The sequence below is a fragment of the Mastigoproctus giganteus genome, chromosome 11 (assembly GCF_048544385.1).
Source record: "Mastigoproctus giganteus isolate SK-2022 chromosome 11, ASM4854438v1, whole genome shotgun sequence".
NCBI lineage: Eukaryota > Metazoa > Arthropoda > Arachnida > Uropygi > Thelyphonidae > Mastigoproctus > Mastigoproctus giganteus.
The window spans coordinates 26,951,935-26,973,129 of NC_143585.1; the positions used below are offsets into that span (position 1 = coordinate 26,951,935).

General features: G+C 33.3%; 1 protein-coding gene across 2 annotated transcripts in view; it reads left to right on the plus strand.

The window, feature by feature from the left end:
• Hmgcl (hydroxymethylglutaryl-CoA lyase) overlaps nt 1-20,737 on the plus strand; it is a 37,203-nt gene extending 16,466 nt beyond the window's left edge. The window contains exons 5-10 of one of the 2 annotated variants that reach the window (XM_090385549.1): nt 4,979-5,037; nt 8,054-8,143; nt 11,343-11,410; nt 14,250-14,434; nt 15,035-15,160; nt 20,560-20,737. In XM_090385549.1, coding sequence (XP_090241675.1) covers nt 4,979-5,037; nt 8,054-8,143; nt 11,343-11,410; nt 14,250-14,434; nt 15,035-15,160; nt 20,560-20,661 — 630 coding nt within the window. In that variant the 3' untranslated portion in view covers nt 20,662-20,737. Of the gene's footprint in view, nt 1-4,978; nt 5,038-8,053; nt 8,144-11,342; nt 11,411-14,245; nt 14,435-15,034; nt 15,161-20,559 lie in introns of both variants that reach the window. The other variant, XM_090385548.1, reaches the window with a different exon arrangement.
• The last annotated feature ends 458 nt before the right edge of the window (nt 20,738-21,195 follow it).

Here is a 21,195-nt window from a genome sequence, read left to right on the forward strand (position 1 = left end):
TTATGCATATAATACTCATATTATAATTATTTTATTCAATGTATTTTAATTTTTTAAAATAATTTTCCATTTATTTTAACTAGCAGTTAATATGGTTTCCATAGCATGATTTGTTGGGAAATATCCACTGGTGATTCGTATGTGAGTCACGGTCTCATTTCTTGTACTCAGTGGCATGTATAGTAAGCTAATTCATTACCTCTAATGGTAATTAATTTTTTCGTGCACTACAAGGAGTGCATTAATGCTAAGTTAACTAGCATACTGTTAAACATGATTGAGTCTCCAAAAAAGCAAGTAGATGTCTTGAAAATTAATAAACTTGGGAGCTCATTAATTTTTATGTGTGTACACCAGATGATGCTCTTTCTCAATGTATCCTGTCCCAGATGCAGGTTGTCGGGCACTGACTGCTTTAATATCAAAGTAATCTTAGTGGGAGACTCAATTATTCATGGAATCTTAGAGAACATTTTTTTAATAAAGACATTGAATCATAGTACTTCTGGAAGAAAAAAAAATAATGATGTTACTCACCAGCTATCAGCTCTTAGGGGAAGTAGCCATGGTTATCCATATGAGAACTAATGAAAAGGCTTGGTTTTAAAATATAATTGTGCTGGAAAAACTGGTTGAAATGTTAGTGTCTGCAACTCTGTCCATATGTGACAGGTGGAAGAATTTATGATGGGGCCTGCTCTAGGTTTTAGAAGGGATCTGTTAGTAAAAATGGAATTCATTTGAACAGAAGAATCTTCAATAATACCATAGATGAGGCATTAAGGGTTCATGGAAACTGATAATTGAGGGTGGGGATTGGCATAATTGAATGGAAGGGTGTAATTGGAAATGCAGCTGATGCACATTTTGGGGGGGGGGAAGAGAGATAGAGAGAGAATTATATTAGCCATTTGATTGTCCATCTCCAAGTTAGGTTAGGTTAGACAGATTCAGCTTGGTGATGTGGCCCAAGGTAACATTTGCACCTTTCTTGAAAGTATTTATGTACAACATTGATTTACCACATGCACAAAAAGAGACAATGAAAGAAAGCAAGCAAGCAAGGGTGGTGTGGGGGGTAGCTTTTCAATTGGAGGAGATTATGTCTGACCTCAGTTAGGCTTAAAAAAGCTAAAATTGAATTTCTGTGAAATTTAGATCCAGTGGGTGTTTATATGTATAAAGGGTGCAGAGAAACTTTACCGACAAACTTGAACAGGTGGTAGAGGGTACCAAATGAAATATTTTTTGTCAAGTAAACATAAGTTGTAAATGAGTCGTATAACGACTCATTTACAACCCTTTAACAGCTTCTGCTGCTATAAGCAGCAGAAGCTGTTAAAGGGTTGTAAAAATCAGAACAACACATTCAGTAATATAATGTTGTTTAATGCATACAAATCATTTGCCGTTGCACACAAAATAGAAAGCACAATCTATAACATAGTGCTTTCGGTGTGAATATGCATGATATTGGAAGTTGACACACTGCTAGGACAACCCAGTTTGAGGAACAGGTTTTGCAGATCTTCACTAATACTCCTACCAGCACAAGAGCTGTTGCACACCGAGTGGATGTGCAGCATCGTTTGGTGTGGGATGTGGGGCACGAAGCCAGACTACATCCTTTCCGATGCCAGAAAGTGCAGGCACTAGAACCTGCTGACTTTGCCCACTGTGTCGAGTTCTCCCACTGGATTTTACAGGAAACCAACTTGCAGCCTGATTTTGCCAATAATGTGCTTTACACTGATGAGGCATGTTTCACCCAAGAGGGATTTGTTCAACAGCCGCAACAGTCATGTGTGGGCAGAGAATAACCCCCATGCAATGGTTGAACATGGCTACCAACACAGGTTTAGTGTCAATGTATGAGCAGGCATTATGGGAAACGTTTTAGTTGGACCATACATGTTACCTGCACGTTTAGATGGACGACTCTTATTTGCGTTTTCTAGAGCACACACTTCCAGAGTTGTTGGAGGATGTTCTTCTGATTGTCCAAGCACAAATGTGGTTCCAGCATGATGGAGCACCACCACATTTTGACAGACGTGTATGCGCACACTTACATACAACCGTTCCAGGCAGATGGATTGGTCGAGGTGCACCTGTAGCCTGGCCAGCAAGGTCATCTGATCTGACTTGTTTGGACTTTTTCTTTTGGGGATACATGAAGGCTCTTGTGTATGAAATGCTAGTTGACACAGTGGAGGAACTTATAGCATGGATTGTTGCAGCAAGTGCAGAGATACGAGACAATCCTAGGAACTTCCAATGCCCAGAACATTCAATGATGCGTCGGTGTGAGTTATGCATTGAACATCACAGTAACCAGTTTGAGTACTTCTTATGAATTGTTTTTTCTATTTTGTGTGCAACAGCAAATGGTTTGTATACATTAAATTACTAAATGTGTTGTTCTGATTTTTACAACCCTTTAATAGCTTCTGCTGTTATAACGACACATTTACGAACTGTTTACTTGACAAAAAATTTTTCTTTTGGTACCATCTATCACCTGTTCAAGTTTGTCGGTAAAGTTTCTCTGCGTCCTGTATATGAGAATTACTGCTAAACAAAAGTTAATTAAAGTTACTGAATAAGTAAGCTCTAATTCTTAATGAATTGATAAACTATAATTTTTTAATTATGTTAGTGCAGAATTGGCTGGACTTTATTTTAAGTTACATAAATTGGGCTCCATTAGAACAAAAAAAATAATGTAAAATACATTAAATTTAACACTAAGATGCATTTAGGGCTAAAGCCTCAAGCTGTGAGCAAATTTAGACTATATATATATTAAGTGCAATAGCATCATTAATATACAGCCATTTCTGAATAAACAGAATATTTATAAGATGGCATCATTTTAAGCTATGTCTCAGATTGTGAATACCTTCACACAGTTGCCATGATATTGCACTACTTCGAATAAGTAACGCTTCACCAAAGGAGATACAAATGTTACTTATTCTCAGATAGGTACCACCACCACCCAGACGGCACTGTTTCAGTGCAATTTGGTCCTTCTTCGGTGGTTGGGTAGGTATCCAAGTGATGCAGTGATAGCAAAACGGTTATGAAGTATAACTCCACAATATGAGATATGCCTGATGGTGTATGATGTATTTTGACTAAGATGCATATAGGGCTAAAGCCTCAAGCTGCGAGCAAATTTAGACTATGTATATATATTCTGTTTATTCAGAAATGGCCGTGTATTAATGATGCTATTGCACTTAATATATACATAGTCTAAATTTGCTCACAGCTTGAGGCATTTAGCCCTAAATGCATCTTAGTCAATACATCAAACACCATCTGGCATCTCTCATATTGTGGAGTTATACTTCATAACTGTTTTGCCATCATTGCATCACTTGGGTACCTACCCACTCACCGAAGAAGGGCCAAATAGCCCTGAAACGGTGCCGTCTGGGGGGCCCGATGGCCACTGAGTTTCTGAGAATAGGTAACAACAGTCTTCTCTACTGGGGAAGTGTTGCCTATTCAAGGAATATATGAGCTTTTGACTGTGAGTTGAAGGAGTAACTGTCCCTTTCTTCCTTCTATGGCATTTCCTTCTAGGCATTATGAGGATTACTGAGATCTTTATCCCATACCATATTTCAAATGGTACCGTCTGGGTGGTGGTACCTATCTGAGAATAAGTAACATTAGTCTTCTCCTTAGGTGAAGCGTTACTTATTTGAAGTAGTACAATATCATGGCAACTCGTGAAGGTATTCACAATATGAGATATAACTTAAAATGATGCCGCCTTATAAATATTCTGTTTATTCAGAAATGGCTGTGTATTAATGATGCTATTGCACTTAATATATACATAGATTAAACTTAACAGTAAACATTTATATTTACATAAATAGGTATTCAGTGTAACCCCTTAAAGGTAATGTTTAAAGAGTTACATATGAAAAGGTTTTAGTGAATGCAGGATTAATAAATCAGGTATGACAAATGCATCTAAAAGCACAAAGCAGCATTAAAGGATGCAAGAGTATATATAAGTTGTATTAATATATTGAATTAAGTATGCATAAATGGATGTGAAAGTTACACAAAGTGCCAGTAATTAGAAGGGCAAGGAAAGTAGAAAAAGAAGTGTAGTAGATTTATGAAAGGTGAAAGAATGTTAATATCCTAGAGGTTATGATGAATTCAGAAAATTATGGGCTGAATTTTCTAGCCAATATAAAGTGGGGGAACTGTAAAGTAAAATTAACACATCAAAATATTAATAAAATGAAAATAAAAATAAAATGGTGTAGCTGTCATTAGATATTGGGAGGAAACATTTTTAGTAAATAGTCTAATATAGGTAATGCAAAAATGCTTGATCTGATGTCAGCTGAAATAAATATTGATACATGATCAGGAGACTACACCTGACCACATATCAGGAACTGCATTTCTATACTTGTCCATAGTAGTAGAAGAAAAGTGAAAAGCCAAAATAGCAATGAAAATGAAATTAGCACTTTCTAATATAGTATGGACAAGGTAGTCCCAATGCAGTATAATTTATATAGGTAAAAATAAGTATCAAGTTGGGATAAAAATGGTTAATATCAATATGTTTAATATATATATGTAGAATTTGGTATAGGATTTAATTTTGTATAGATAGGAAATCAATGTATTTTAAAAAATAGATTTAGAACAAGCAAATGGTATAAGGGTGAGGTATTGAATTAAATTGAGGATGGGGAAGGGAAAAAGAGTATTTTAAATAAATAAAGATGTAAAATAGCAATAGAAGTAGGAACATCCATGTCATCCTATATATATATTTATATATATATAATTTTTCTTAGCAGCTATGTACAGTGAAAATGGATTTTCACTGTAAATAGTTGCTAAGAAAATCAGTCCAAAATAATATCTTCTCTTATTGTGTGTGTGCATCTATATATATGATAATGATATTTGATATTCTTTTCCTTTTAAGTTATCCGTTGGTGTAAAGGAAGTTGCCATATTTGGAGCTGCATCAGAAACATTTAGCAAGTAAGTGTGATTTATTCAGATTAAAAATATAAAATGCATTAATTGTCTTAAGCATTTTAGATCCCAACTTTCCAAGAATGAAAAGTTGAGTAGGTTAACTAGTAGGAGAATGAGAAGTTGATAAAAATTGGAAAAATGTGTGGTTTTGCTCTGTTTCAAGCTAAACACTAGCTAAAGTTCACTGACACAAACAAAAGTTTCAGTCATTTCAGTAACTCAATCATTTGGATTAAGAGTTACTGAGTTTTATGAAATTAAAACCTGGGTGTGTCTTATGGTCCAGTATGTCTAGAGCAGGGGTGGAAAAACTATGGCATGTGTGCCCAAAGTGGCATGCATACAAATTTTTGGACACTTGCAATTTAGTGTCCCAAAAATATTTCAACCTTCAAACATCACTTGAGGAAAAACCCCCTGGAGTTGTGATCTGTGCATGACTTGTTCTCTCTGCCATGCATGTAGTGATGTGCAACCATTCAGCAAATAGCTTTATTGCTGCAGTGATTTCTTTGAAGTTGGACTGGTCAGACATACTGATGAAATTGTGTGATTAAATGTCTTTAATATCGCCTTCTTAGGGGCACTGAGGGTAGTATTTTATAAAAGATTTAACCCTTAAAAAGGTTTGCCATCCCTGTATAGTCTGGAAAATGTGGTGATTACCACAAAAATGTTTTTGCCTTTCTTCATAAGTGTTTAACTCTTCCAAATTGCTTTTTCCATTGTTGCCAATGCTTCAAAAGATAAGCAAGGGTGCAGAACTAACAAGATTTTACACATTTTTGTATTTGAGGATATTTACCATCAGCTGTTTTAGCTTATGTAGGATGTCTGTACAACTAGATTACCTATTACCAAACGTTTTCTAATTGTGTATTGGAAACTCCACTTGTTTACTCAATGCTGTGTAAGCTCTTCACTGAAATAAAAATTTGTAGCCAAAAACGTTATCATTTAGGAACTACATCCCAAATGACCAATCCTCTTTTACCTCAGTCTTTTGTTTCTGTTTACTTGTTCTTAATTTTAGAAAGAACGTTGAGTAAAGATTATTAAAATAAATATGCTGTATTCCTTGTTTCCAGTTTGTCTTTTATTTGATGACTGCAATAACCTTGTTCCATTCTAAATAGCTCATTAAGTGATTGCAAACAGCACATAATTAAACGAACAAAATTCCGACTTGTTAGAATTACTTTTTATTAACAACAAACCTGCTCTTATCTGCTTGAGTGACGCAAGTAGATATATTATTAAACAAGTTACACATTAAAGAAACTTATCAACTTCATGTTATGCAGGTGAAATTACCCATTTTGATATTTTTTCAGAGCAGGGAGGTTTATCTTATTATAATATAGGCTGCCTCAAATATGGTGTATGCTTATAGGCAAAACTAAAGAGATGCCTGCGAGACCACCTAGATGAACATTCAATTCTTTCCATGAATTCCTGGAAATTTTTGGAGCACTTGATCCTAATCAGGCTTATGTGGTAGGCTGTGCCTGTATTACTACTGTTGGGTGGAATGACTTTACATCATTGCCATTCCCACTTGCTTTAACCATAACTTTGTATTTGGGTAAGTTTTAACCCAGGATAGCAGATGGCATTATAGAACATGGCATAAGTAGTTACTGAATGACACTGGTTACACAACCTTCTCATCCTGCTCAGTTACTGCATTACTTATTTATTTGTTGTAGCATTATTTTACAATTTTATGTCAAGACATCCTTGGATATCAAAACCCATAATCCATTTTTATTCATATTTTTGCTTCATTTCAACTCAATAGTTTTATTAGTTTTATGTTTGTAAAATAATAAGAGGAGCTTACCTCAATATAGTACGTGGAACACTTCCGTATGATACTCTCTAGAAATTAAAATGAAAAAAATCAATAAACTTACATTAGAGTAACAAATAGTTTAAAAAATAATTTAACACAATTAAAAATAAGAAAATTAATTAAAAGAATTTAACGAAAAAAATTTCAAAACAATTTTCCTTCCTGCAGCTGACAATGCTTTTCGACCATATGTCGAAAAAAAAATCAATAAACTTACATTAGAGTAACAAATAGTTTAAAAAATAATTTAACACAATTAAAAATAAGAAAATTAATTAAAAGAATTTAACGAAAAAAATTTCAAAACAATTTTCCTTCCTGCAGCTGACAATGCTTTTCGACCATATGTCGTGATCACAGGAATGAAAATTACAGGAATGAATGAAAATGAATATTTTCATTCTCATGATCACGACATACGGTCGAAAAGCGTTGTCATCTTCAGGAAGGAAAATCGTTTTGAAATTTTTTTCGTTTTATTTTTATTTTACCTCTGTTGGCTGGTTAGAGTAAATAAAGAATATTCTGATGTCATTCATTCCCATCCCAGAAGGCCTTTTGTTCTTTAATACTTCCTTGCTTTTGCAAGAAGTTGCTATTGCACAATTATATGATAATGAGTGACGTATAGGACAATGGTGAAAAACACTTTGGAAAAAATAACATTTTCTCTTCCTAATATTGATGCCTTTGGTGGGGTTTTTGAAAAACTTAACACAAACTTGACTGAAATCTTTAAGCAAATTTTCTGTAAAACCATAAAAGGCAATTGATTTCCTGTATGACATTTCTTTCTAGAGAAGCTTATGCTTGCCCTGCTATATTTAGGCCACATATAAGCTCCTTTGCTCATTACAGTTAAGCATAAAGTCATATGATTTAAGGTATCAGTAAAAAGATCAAATTTCAATCAAAATTACGTCGTTATTGCTACCTAATGTATTTGGCTTTAAAAAAATGTGAATTTTATAGAATAAGAAATTCTTATTTTGATTTTTTATTTATGTGTCAACTGAAATGAACTGCAGAATTTCAAACATTAGATAATGAATCAAAAAAACATTTAAGTTCCAGCAACAATATTTGTATGACTATAAATTTAGTGTTTGAGATTTTGCATGTGAATTCATTGAAGTTTATTGAGATTATGTAATCTTCTTTCAGAAAGAACATAAATTGCTCAATTGCCGAGAGTTTAAAAAGATTTGAAGATGTTGTCCGAGTAGCCAAAACAGCTGGAGTAAAAGTCAGAGGGTAAGTGAAAGCTTTTGACTGTATCCTCAGAGTAAAATGATAGCAATGCATGTTTGCAATGCTATTGTCGCAAGTCAAAAAATAACCTTACTAGGTAATTTCTGTCTAAAAAACATTACCTTAAATATTTAGAACATAGTGGCAACTTGAACAGATAATATTAAACCAGGCCAGACATTAGCTAAATTATAGTATAGCATATATTTTTTAATCTAATTTTCAAGATTATACTAATTAATCAAGTTGCAAACTATGTTGGCCAGACAACTTGAGTAGTCGAAACTGCTAATTTTCGTAAAGTCGGACAAATGCTAATAATTTATTGTAATATTTCCTTGTAGTGGATCTGCGATCTCATTGTGGATTTAAAATAAACTTTGTGGATTTTTTCCAAAAAGGATAGTATAGGCTATTTTTGGAATATTAAATTTTAGAAATATTATATATTTTAAGCAGAAGAATCTCTTACCTGGGGTTTTCTTCAGGAACGGCTGCATCTGGGTGAGGTGCAATTTGAACGGTGTTGAAATAGTATATATCTAGTAAGGGGATGAAGGAAAAAGCAAGCTTGTCCTAAATCCTTGCATGGGGAGTAATTAAAAGTGTAAAGGGGGATAATGTCCTGAAGCCTGATGGGGGCTTTTCATTAATACAATCTTCAAAGGAGGGTGATTACGTTTCATAGGCTGTCTTTTATAGTCTAGGCACATTCCATTGCCGTATTTCAAAAGCATTGTGGGGGGGGGGGTTTGAGTAGTCGAAAGGAGAAGTAGGATAGAAGGAAAAATTTCCCACCCCACCGTATTACACTTATAGTTTGGGAATTTGGAAATTGTAGATTTAGAACAGTTTATAGTGTTTTTTTGGGGGGGGAAAAAGGGAGGAAAGAGAAAGAAAGTTTTCACTCAGAAATCTGGGTGCATGACTACCTAACCCCGTTAGTAGAGGTCCTGGATTGGGGGGGGGGGGTGTTATGTTCTGTTATTAAAGTTGAACTTACAGGATATTTGTTTTAGGTCCCATTCTTCAGAGATTATTATTGGTCTATGTATGTTTATTGATCTCTTTGTTGATCTCGTGTCTCACTGGCTTCTAACTTAAATTTTTTTTTCTCCCAAAAAATCCTGTAAGCTGTTCTGAATCTATAATTTCCAAATTCTCAAACTATAAGTGTAATATGATGGGGTGGAAAATTTTCCTTCTATCCTATTTCTCCTTTCGACTACTCCAAACCCCTTCCCCCCATGCTTTTTAAATAAGGCAATGGAACATGCCCGGGCTATAAAAGACATCCTATGACATGTAATTATTCTCCTTTGAAGATGGTATAAACGAAAAGCCCCCATCAGGCTTCAGGACATCATCTCCCTTTATACTTTTAATTACTCCCCATGCAAGGATTTAGGACAAGCTTGCTTTTCCCTTTGTCCCCTTACTAGATATATACTATTTCAACACGGTTCGAATTACACCTCACCCGGATGCAGCTGTTCCTGTATTCTTTTACTTTAAAATATATATTTCTAAAATTGAATATTCCAAAAATAGTCTATACTATTCTTTTTGGAAAAAACCCACAAAGTTTATTTTACATCCATGAGATTGCAGATTCACTACAAGGAAAAATTACAATAAATTATTAGCATTTGTCTTTACAAAAATTAGCAGGTCTTGACTACTCAAGTTGTCTGTTCAACTAATAAAGTTGTGAGAGTTGAGGAGACTTTAGGACTCCATAATTTTTTTACACTGTCATGTTGCAAACTATGCCTGAAAACAGTGGCAACAGCATTAAAATTAAGTAAACAAGTCTGATCAAGTAAACACTCATAACAAAGAATTTTTAGAGTAACTTTTATTTAAGAAGTCTGTTCAAAACAAATTTGGACTGCTATGATATAGTGGCAACAGATACCTAGGGCCAATGAGCCAATCCCCTTTAAAATGTTTTTTTTTTACTTACAATGCTCAATTATTTTTTTTACTTTTGGAAGCATTTCTAGAAAGCTGATTTTGAAATTTCCAAAAGCTGAGCTGTAACATTACTCTGTATTTTTTGTATGTCTTTCATTGATAGTCTTTCAGGTATCCCCCCCCCCCTTTCAAGTTTAGGAAACAAAAAATATTTAAATGAAGTCATATCCAATGAATAGGCAATTGCAAGACTTGAGCAATTTTGTATTTGGCAAGATAAAAAAAAAAAAAAAACTTAGGTAGTGACTGGCGCAGCAATACATTGTTGGAAAAGTAACCAGTGTTTCATTAAAGGATGTTAGAACTTCCTTTAATGAAACAGTTAATAAAGTGAACCCTTCATTAATTTTTTAGCTCACTGGAGGATATTCATGGTAGCAACACTCAGCCAAAAAATGCTAGCAACGTGGCTTTTTTTTTTTTTTTTGCTGCAGCACACTTGCCATTCTTTTTTGAGTAATGGGGGGAAAGGAGGAGTTTTCCACTGGGATGACTGCTGTTTGGTTTCATAATCATGTCTGTCAACTCATTCTTCATCTTCAGTTCTAATGTTTCAAAAGTTTCTTATTAGTTGCATGTGCGAACAAATCAAAAATGACTTGCTGATGCACATTATTCCTCTGTTAACAGCCATAGCACAAACTTTGTGGGAATGTACCTTGTGTTCAGAATGTTTTCTTTAAAAGGGAATGATGGGAGCTAGTGAAGAAAAGTTCTTTGGCCATTTATTATCAAAATTCACAAAAAAGTATTTGGCAAGAAAAAAATTGTTTCATTTTATGTTAAATTCAAGAACCATCCAGATCATGCTTCACTTCCAACAGACACCCAACCCTCTTTGAAACATCAGTACCAGTCAGACTTGTGTGTAGCTCATTGCAGAGTCCCCATATACTATTTTTTGTAATTTTTTTTGATTTTAAAGCAAAATTTAATGCACATGCGTTTTCATATTTTAAAATGCACTCTGACATTTTAAAATATGACAAGACAGGTAAATACGATTTCATTACTGCTGACAATAATAGGATGTCTGAAGTGAGTGAATAGTTTGCTACTTGTAGGCATGTCTAAAAATGTTATTGTTTGTCTCAGTCTTGAACAAGCACAATTCAGATAATCCAATATCTTTTGAATAGACCTTGCATGTAAGTTCTTTGAATGTTGTTTTCTTTTCATTTATCCATATTATCTTATTCAAATAGTATCTTTTATTTTTATCCAGGTATGTTTCATGTGTTGCTGGATGTCCTTATGAGGGTCCAGTTAAGCCAACAGTAGTTGCTGAGGTAAGTTACGACATGCACACTTCCTTTTTTATATAAATACAGTTGAACTTGGTTATAACGAGCATCAAGGGACGAACAAAATTTACTCACTATATCAGCAATGAATTAAATCTATCTCTTATTTTTTAAAAAATTCTCAGTAACTTGATAAAAAGATAGATTCAAAAAACAAAAGAAATATTAGAGAGACAAATAATACAGTATTAGTATATACCTACATATTATTTGTATTAATATGCTTGTATTTGGTTTTTAAATCGATCCAGCCAACCGTTGTTGTGTCCAAATCGTTTAGTAAATTTTTCAGCTTCAGTCTTCAAGATCGGACTGTGTATTGAAAATCCGGCACCTTTGTATAGAGAACCATTGAAGCAGTACTTCATCGGCATTTGTAACCTCGCACTTTCTAATTTATTATTTTTTTTCCGGTTATGTTCTGTTCCAGTGCCAATATGTAAACATGTTTATTCTTCCACAACGTCATTACTGTTAAAGAGGACAAAAACTTTTTACGCACTTTAACATTTTTTGCACCACATTCTAACTCTCAAATAATTTCGACTTTTTCACGAATCAAGAGACACTTTCTTTTGTTAGTAGACATGTTTCCAAAGGAAGGGTTTGTTTCTAACTGATTTTATTTAAAATGATTTGCATACAAAGTTCTTAGAAGTTCCGAAATAAATTTATGGTTCAGTGAATACAAGACAATCTGTAAATAGGGATTTACAATCTGTAAATCTCCAAGTGAATACAAGACAATCTGTAAATAGGTAATGCGACAATCGGAATGCTAATGCACTATTGTATAGCCCATCCCCAAAAGGACAGGGTCATAAACCAGCTGCTAATCTGATGCGATGTGGGTGGTTATAAAAGCTAAGTTGCCCTTTTATCTATTCCAAGAATTGTTTTTTTGACTACCCGAGCAATTAAGAATGTTTGCATGGTTACCAAAATTTTTACAGTATATCCATGTAACATGCTCGCTATAACAGTGAGCAATTGTATGGGAATACGCATAAATTAAAATTATTATGGCTTTTTGCTCGTTACATCTGTGATCTCGTTATTTCTGTGCTCGTTATAACCAAGTTTGACTGTATATATATATATTTTTTTTTTGATGATTTTTAAATTTTAGTACAAAAATTTTCCAGGGGATAAAATTTAATTGTTAAGAAAAATTGATACTTTATAGTTGCTGTCTTTGAGTACTCTTAGAATGATGACCCAAGAATCACTTGAGCTTAAAATTTATTTGTGTAAAAACAGATTCAGATATACAAAATAAGATGTACAATGGATTCCGGTTAATTGGGGTAGCCGTTTATTTGGGGAAAATCTTAGAAAACAGAACCCAATCGAGAAAATATCCAGGATTTAATCGGGGCAGGAGACCGCAGCACTGAAGATTACCCTGCGATTGTCTCTGACCCCGTACCACGTAGTTCAGTTGGATTTCTGGAGGTCAGAACCATAAAACAATTAGCAGTCACCTGTTTATTGGGCTTTTGTGTTAGTGAAATCTATCATAAACTGATAGTAAACTCGATCTTATTGAATTTGCGATAATACCGACAGCTGGAATTCTGTGGATTATTATGCTAAAATGTGTTTACACTTCTATGGAATCTTCAATCATATAAAAAAAATAATTTTCTGAATCTTCTCTTCAATCCTATTTTTAAAGCTTCGTAATTTGTTACTCCGTTCTCACTTGCATGTATCATGTTACTTGCAGTTTGTGTGTGCCATGTTCTTTGTTATTGATTGCTTATCTTTTTACTGTTTTAAATTTTAACCCCCACCCACAAATGACAGTGAACAGAAATGTCAACTAGTTTAGTTAGTATGTACATATTACAGTACGTATTAATTATTCCAATTATCACATATATTCTTCCGAATTTCACGTATACTTTAATTGGCAAGGTAATAAAGGGTAAATTTGTGCTTAATATATCTTTACTTTTATAGCCTGTGGATAATATTCCTCCTATTTTTGCTAATTAGAATCGCTGTTTAATAGAATTAAAATTCAATTCACAAGCATGATCACAATGACTGGCGCTTATTATACATCGTATAGTGAACGGTACTCTACAATGTTGACTCCATCATAATGTGATTTGATTGTACAGTGAACCAATTGTAAAGCGGGGGTCCATTATATTTTTAACTATTTACGTGAAACTTCGGATAACTGGGGCAGCTGCTTAATCGGGGCAAAATGCATTAGTCCTGATGTGGCCCAACTAACCGGAATCAACTGTATATCTTATTTTGTATATCTGAAGTTCTTATTTAAAATTATTATTAAATTTATTTATTAAAAATAAATATAAATTTATTTTAAATGGGACAAGTATCTACTTTAATAAATGGAGAAATGAAAAAAACGTACAATGCTGGACAAATGAATATCAACTTAATAGGAACCAACCCTGAAGGAAAAATGTCATCCTTCAATTAAAAATTGAACATTACAGTTCTTCATTCATTTGCAAATTACAGTGCAAGTGACCACTTTTAAACCAGTGGTTGGTGATCTTTTTTATAGTTTTATTGTGTTCCCTCCTACAATTATTTGAAGGTATTGCTTTTTAATCACTATATTGATCTGCATATTTTTGCTCTTTTTATAATTATTGTATAATATACTGGTTGCATTAAAAATACTATGACTTGCATATTTGAAATATGCAAGTCATAGTATTTTTAAACGTGGAACTGTAAGAGTGTCAAATGCAAAAAGAATAGACTGTGAAAGACATTTGTTACTTTAACTATTCTGATTATAATGAAATTTATAAATGCACTTTTATCCCAACTTTAGGTAGCATCAAAAATGTACCACATGGGTTGTTATGAGATTTCCTTAGGAGATACCATAGGGATTGGTACCCCAGGATGTATTAGAGCAATGCTGGAAGAAGTACTTCAGCATCTTCCTGTTAGTGCTGTTGCCATCCACTGCCATGACACCTATGGACAGGCTCTGGCTAATATATTAACAGCATTAGAAGTAAGTATAATTAACTTATTGTAAATTTTTATCATTTAAAAAAATAAAAGTAACTTATTAAAAGAATCACTTTTTCATAATAAGCATAGAGAATGTGGATAATATGAACATAAAACAGCACACACCAGGAACCATAACCTTTGTTTCTTTTCTTTTTTTTTTTTTTTTTTTAACACGCTGCACTGGTCAATTTTGAAATGAATTTAGAAAAGGGCCAGTGAAAAGTTGCTTTTGCCTACTAACAGTGGTAAATATCTCCCCCCAATAACTTGAATTTATGCCCCTAGTTCTGGAATCATTTATAACCGTGTATAAAATAGAAATAACTGAGGAAAAGAACATTCTTTCACCACAGCTTTGGACACACAAGATCAGAATGGGCTGAAATATAAGATCATGCAACCTCACCTCCCCTTTTGGATCTAAATTATTATTCTTCTTTAGTTTATTTTTACTTTTGTTCAAATTTTAATTTAAAAATAGTAAGTTCAGTGAACAGTTATTTCTATTTTATTTTAATAAATTAATTAATATTAACAGAGCATCATTTTTCACTCAATGTTTCATTTTTTAAAATATTTTGTTTATCATTTTCACTAGATGGGAGTTGCTGTAGTAGATTCAGCAGTAGCTGGATTAGGAGGCTGCCCATATGCTCCTGGAGCAACAGGAAATGTAGCAACTGAAGATGTTGTATATATGCTTCATGGAATGAATATTAGAACAGTAAGTAATAGTTTTATTTTAATGTGCACTGTTTTGGACACCTTGTATGTATGATTTTTTTTTTCCCCCATGCATTTTTTTGTAATTAAGTTATAAAAAAATAATTCAGCTAATGCTAAGCTTGAGTATCACGGACCTGTTGATGATCGCGCTAATTCTATAATGCGAGGAATTGCCATTGAAATTTTTTGCACTATTAGTGCAACTCTACATTTTGTAAAAATAATACATTTGTTAATGGTAGCATCCAAAGTTACTAAAAATTTGACACTTGACTATCTTTTTTTATGTGTAATTTTAAATGGTTTATTGAAACCTTGAAATTAGATGAAGAAACTTTTTAACCATGTATCAAGCCTACAAAGTTGAATATTAACAGGTCCCCTTCAAACAAACTTGTATTACCCACTCAACTTTGTCTTGATAACAGATACCCAAAGTTGGACCCAAAATGTTGACAAGAATACATATTGTATTCTTGTCAACACTTCTGGAGTAAAAATGTGTACTCAATAAACCATTTGAAATTGTATATTAAAAATATAGTCAAGTGTCAAATTTTGAATATTCATATTCCAAGTAATGTTTTTCATTCAGTATAATTTTTTTTAATCCATTAGTTGTGTGCAGGCTGATGTTCATGACTCATCTTGAGAAGCTTATACATATCTACTTATGGTATTCTCGTTGAAAACTTTATTTTTACAGTAGTGATTAAAAAAAAAAAAAAAAAAATCATGTTCATATTGTAGTTTTTTTTTTTTTTTTTTTTAATAACTTAGCTTTCATAACACTTGCACATGGTTTTTCATTCACTTTCTCCCCCCCCCCCCCCCCCCCCGATTAAGTAGGCTACATTTTATGAATGGCAGCAGTTTTTTAAGAATTTCTTGATTTATTTTACCACTAGGTGAACACATTGGTCCAAATTGCTGACATTAAGACATGATGCAATTTTGTTGAAGGTTTTATAAATACAGTAAACCCCCGCTATTCGCGGGGGTTACATTCCTGAGAAATGCCGCGAATACTGAGTTATGGCTCCCATAGTAATAAAGGGGTTCTGTTCCAAAGTATGAAATATATAAGAAAAACTAGTCTAAAATTTTGTCTATGTATGTATGTATTATATGTACCTTCATAAATATGACTATGTACATAGACAGTACATAGTGAAATGCAAGCATATGGCATCGAAATGAAAATAAGAAACAATTTAATATTAAGTGTAATATTTGTTAGAAATTTCAAACAAATCTTTCAAACCAGCACCTTTGCTAGCTAAAAAACTTATCCCACCAGTGCTATCACCAGTTTTGCTAAAGTGTTGATAAAGGAGTTTTGCCTTTTCACGAATGATGAGTGAACTTAACGGAATTTATTTTGAGTTCGGTCTTCTATCCATAGATTTAAAGCTTTTTCCGGAGCAAATTTTTGAAGCAATTAGTGCATTTTCACGGACACTATGGCAGATTTTTTGATTGATCGTACCGTTGACTCATTGATTTTATAATGTTTTGCCACTGAGGAGACACTTTCACCGTTAGAAATTTTGTCTAATAACTCAATTTTATTCGCTAATATCATCACCTTCTTTGATCTTTTCACATTTCCCTTGTTATTCGTAGCCATATTTTTTGTACGGGTTAGAAAGAACTTGTCCACAATAAAGTCACTTTCTTCCGTTAACACGCTCGAAAAAGTCTGTTGCAAAATGGACTGTTAAAAAATCTACTGCAAAACAGTAGATTTTTTAATTTATAAATTATAAGCATATTAATTTATAAATTTATAAGCATATAAATTAAAAGCAAATGACGAAACATTATATGACAAGCGCATAACACATACTGAACAAGGATTAGCGAGAAACATCCACGCTCGCGATTTTGTCACCCCTCCCCCCACCCACCGAGTGCTGTTTTGACCGGGAAAGATAATTTTAGCCACGCCCATGTTTTTTATGGCGGAAAATGTTCACGGCACTTTAAAATTCACATTTTTTTAGGTTTCATTTTATATTAAATCGGCAACCATGAATAGCGGGGTTTACTGTACATTGTGAAAGTGCACTGTAACAATAGAGTAGAAAAATCAGATTTTTTTTTTTTGTAATGATTTCTTTACATCCAAATTATAGGTTAAAAATGTATAAATGCCATGGAAAACAAATTGAGAAAATCTGTTGCTTACTATATTCTATCATCCATTATCCTATTCTAAACAACAATTAAGATTAAACAAGAGATACATATTTGCAAAAATATGAGAAAAAACACATTACTTCTGCAGATTTATATGCTTGTTATAGCAAAAATGTTGTTTTAACAGATTTGGACTTTCACTGTACATATTTATTTGTTAATATTTGAGTTTATAAGTAGAGAATGGGGATTTTTTTGTTTTATACTGTAATACATATAATCTCTTTCAGCTTATTCCTACTCAAGGAGAGGCACCTGAAAGTATGTTTGTAAGTACCTGCCAACTTTTCCAGTATTCCCAGAAAATTTGGCAGGTATACAGTACTACAAAAAAAAAAGTGGGCCAGTAAATCAGAATGTCTTATAATGGGGGATATAAACTTTCTAGATATTGACTGGAATTTTCATTTTCCTCATTCGCACAACTTCTTGACTTCAGGATCTGTAATTAAAAAAAGACATTTTTGAAACTGCATGAAACTTGGTGGGTTACTATTTGAAGTGCTATGCATTAAGTACAGAAATTTTGAACACTGTACCACTACCCTTTCATTATCAGGCCACAAATTTTTCAAACCCATTCATATGAGAACATCTTTGGATTCAGTGGAAGTTCCTATGGACTGGAGACATGAATGTATCTCCAATTCACTGTGTGATCTAAGGACAACAAGTAATTGCAGACCTGTCAGGTTAACTTCTATTTTAGGGAAAATAGGGAGTTGCTAATTAAAGATGTAATGCAGGACCATCTAGACAGGACTGAGTCACAGCACGGATTTGTTAATGGGCAGATCTCATCTGACCAATTTGATTGGATACTATAATGCAGCAAAAAAGGAACTAGATGCATAAAATAATTTTGATATATATTTGGATTTCTGGGAAGCATTTGATTCTGTTGCACATAAAACTACTGTGTGAATTGGAGCATTGTGGCATTAAAGGAATGTTATGGATAAAGGGAGGGTTGAGTGAGAGAAGAGAGCAATTTTTAGTGGACACTGTTCTTTGTGGACTAATGTTATTAGTGGAGTACCCTAGGTTCAGTGCTGTGCCAGTTCCTTATTTTCTCCATCTACTGATGAAGGCATATCAGACTCAATGTCTACATTTGTAGACAATACAGTGGTTGGCAGGGTAGTTAATAGCACCAATGAAGGTATGCTTATGGGCTGAGAAATGGCTAGGCCAGACCTTGAGTAATTACAGACGGCACACAGGTTTGAATCATTTTTCCTTAATCTTACCAAGAAATATTGAGGAAGGATAAATGTGCAGAAGTTTGCCTTCAGCCAGCTGGAATGGACTTTCATCATCTGTTGTTGTGTAAGTGGGTTGTTTGAATAAATTAAAAGAACTGGACAGGTGATTTGGGATTTTTTTTTTTTATTTGCTAATGTTATGAGAGCTTGTTTTCTTGCATCATTTGCCACTTCTAATACTATACTTGGTAGGGTTGAATTAAAAACAGTAGGGACCCAAGAGCTATGATATAGGCAGATATGAAGTTCTCAGAGCAGTGTAAGAAAATGGCCAGAAAAGTCCATGGTGTCCTGACGATGATTTATTGAACAATAGCCTGTAGAAACTGAGTTCACAATCCCACTGTATAAAGCAATTGTACAATCAGACCAGGAATACCGTATTCAAATATGGAGACCTCATCTACAAAAAGGCAAGTTCCTTGAAAGGGTCCAAAGATGGGAAACTTGCAAGGTAAAAGGATGACTGTACAAGGAAAGACTTTGATTATGTGGTAATCCACATAATCAAACAGGCAACTAGGAGAGCTTGGCAACCAGGCATCTTAGAGGGGACCTGATTGAAAAGGCTCTGGGGGGGGGGGGTAGAGCAAAATAAAGGCAACACCTTCACTGTTATAAAGAATTCCAGAACTAGGGGCCATAAATTCAAATTACACAGACAGCGGTTTAGACTAGATTGTAGAAAGGGTTTTTTTTTTTTTTTTTTTTTTTGAGCCAGGAAGTTGTTGATTACTGAACAATTTGCCTTCAGAGGTAGTTGAGCCATCTACTTTTACAATTTTTATATATTTTTTTAAATTATTATTTTTTCCTAGTGCAGCAAAAACCTAGATATAGTGTAAGTAAAAGTTTCCTTACACTGTATGATTAATATTAAGTTCCTGTCTTTTGTGGCAAATTTACTTTTTAACTGCATTTCAAAAGTAGAGTAGAAAGTAACATCCACCTATGTAGATTTAGGAAGGCTTAACAGTTTGAACATAGTTTGTGTTAATTTTACCAATGATGGTTAGGTAGCAGGATTGTCAACAGTTCAGAAGCAGTAATGGCTACAAAGTTTTTAAACTAGGAATCTGTGTGGAGATCTGATTGACGTGTTTAAAGCCTTAAAATTTTAAGCATAAGTAATCATTTAGGGACATGACTTTGACAGTTTCAATCATAAATAAGTGGGCAGATTCAAATAAGAAATGTAATTGGTGGTAGATGACTTTCATCAACCGGTGAAATACCACCACTTTGCTTATTGGAGGCTTGAAGTGGTGAAACCCATGTTTAGTCTGTAGAGCAAAGTTTCCGGCATCCCCCTCCCCCCATACTTCTTCTTCAACCCATGCACGGTACTGAGTACTATAGGTTTTGATACCTTTTGGTGTTTGGGATTTTCATAAAAAAAAAAAAAAATTGTAGAATGGATGTCAGAAAATCTGCCATCAGTCAAAGAGTAATTAACTGTTGGAACAAATTTTCATCTGGTCTTGTAAAATCAGAGTGCTTATGTAGATTTAAAAAGGGATTAGATGACTATGTGGGGGAAATGTGAAATATAAAATGAGGAAGACTTCATTTATTTATTATTATTTATTTTTTTATAGCAGATGCTGTATGAACTTTGCTTATTTGCATCACCCTATACTTTTTTTTTTACCTATATGCATATTATTGTGCGCAGTTTCTAAAAGTTTGCACATATATTGTGATATTTTAATTTGAGAATAAACCAAGTCTTAATTTAAAATATATCGAAACGCACTGAATGATTTTAAAAACTAATTAAATTGCTCTTTACCTGACTGTATAATATACTGTAATTTAAATTGTTACTTAATATTGCTATTATTAATACTGAAATCTACTTGATAATTAAAAATAATTTTTTTTTTTTTTTTTTTTACATTTAATACTGAAAACCATTTTCTCTTCATAGGGAGTGGACTTGAATAAGCTTTTAAATGTTGGTGAATATATTTGCACAGCATTACAGAGGCAGACATCTTCAAAAGTGGCAAAAGCTGTTAGTAAGCTTTAAGACATGTTAATAGCATAGAAAAGTATGTGTACATAAAGACTGTCAAGCTGGAAATGTAAAATCAAAGTTGGAAACTGTACAGCAAGAAATAACAAGAGTGTTATTTAATCTTTTAAATGTGTTTTATATGCTGTTTTTTTTTTTTTTTTTCTTGTAAAGGCATATAATGTACATATAGCAAATAATTAAATTATATGTATATATATGTTAAATACAATGTAATGTTTTGAGGGATATGAAATTATGTATGGATATACATAAAGTTAGTGTAGTTCAGACCTGTGTATACAACTCATTTATACACTTGGTGTAATGTAAATGACAGATTTTAATTTTATATGATTGTACCACAGAAATTACATATGGTAGGAAATAAAGACTGCTGTGATCAAAAGTTTTTAATTAAAAAAAAGGTTCATTTTCAAAATTATGCACTGAAGTACAGTAGACGCAATTATCTGGTGATAGATGATTAATGGGGGGGATCTCTATGGCCCACAGAGGTGAAAGTTCTGTTCATTCTTTGCAGTGGAA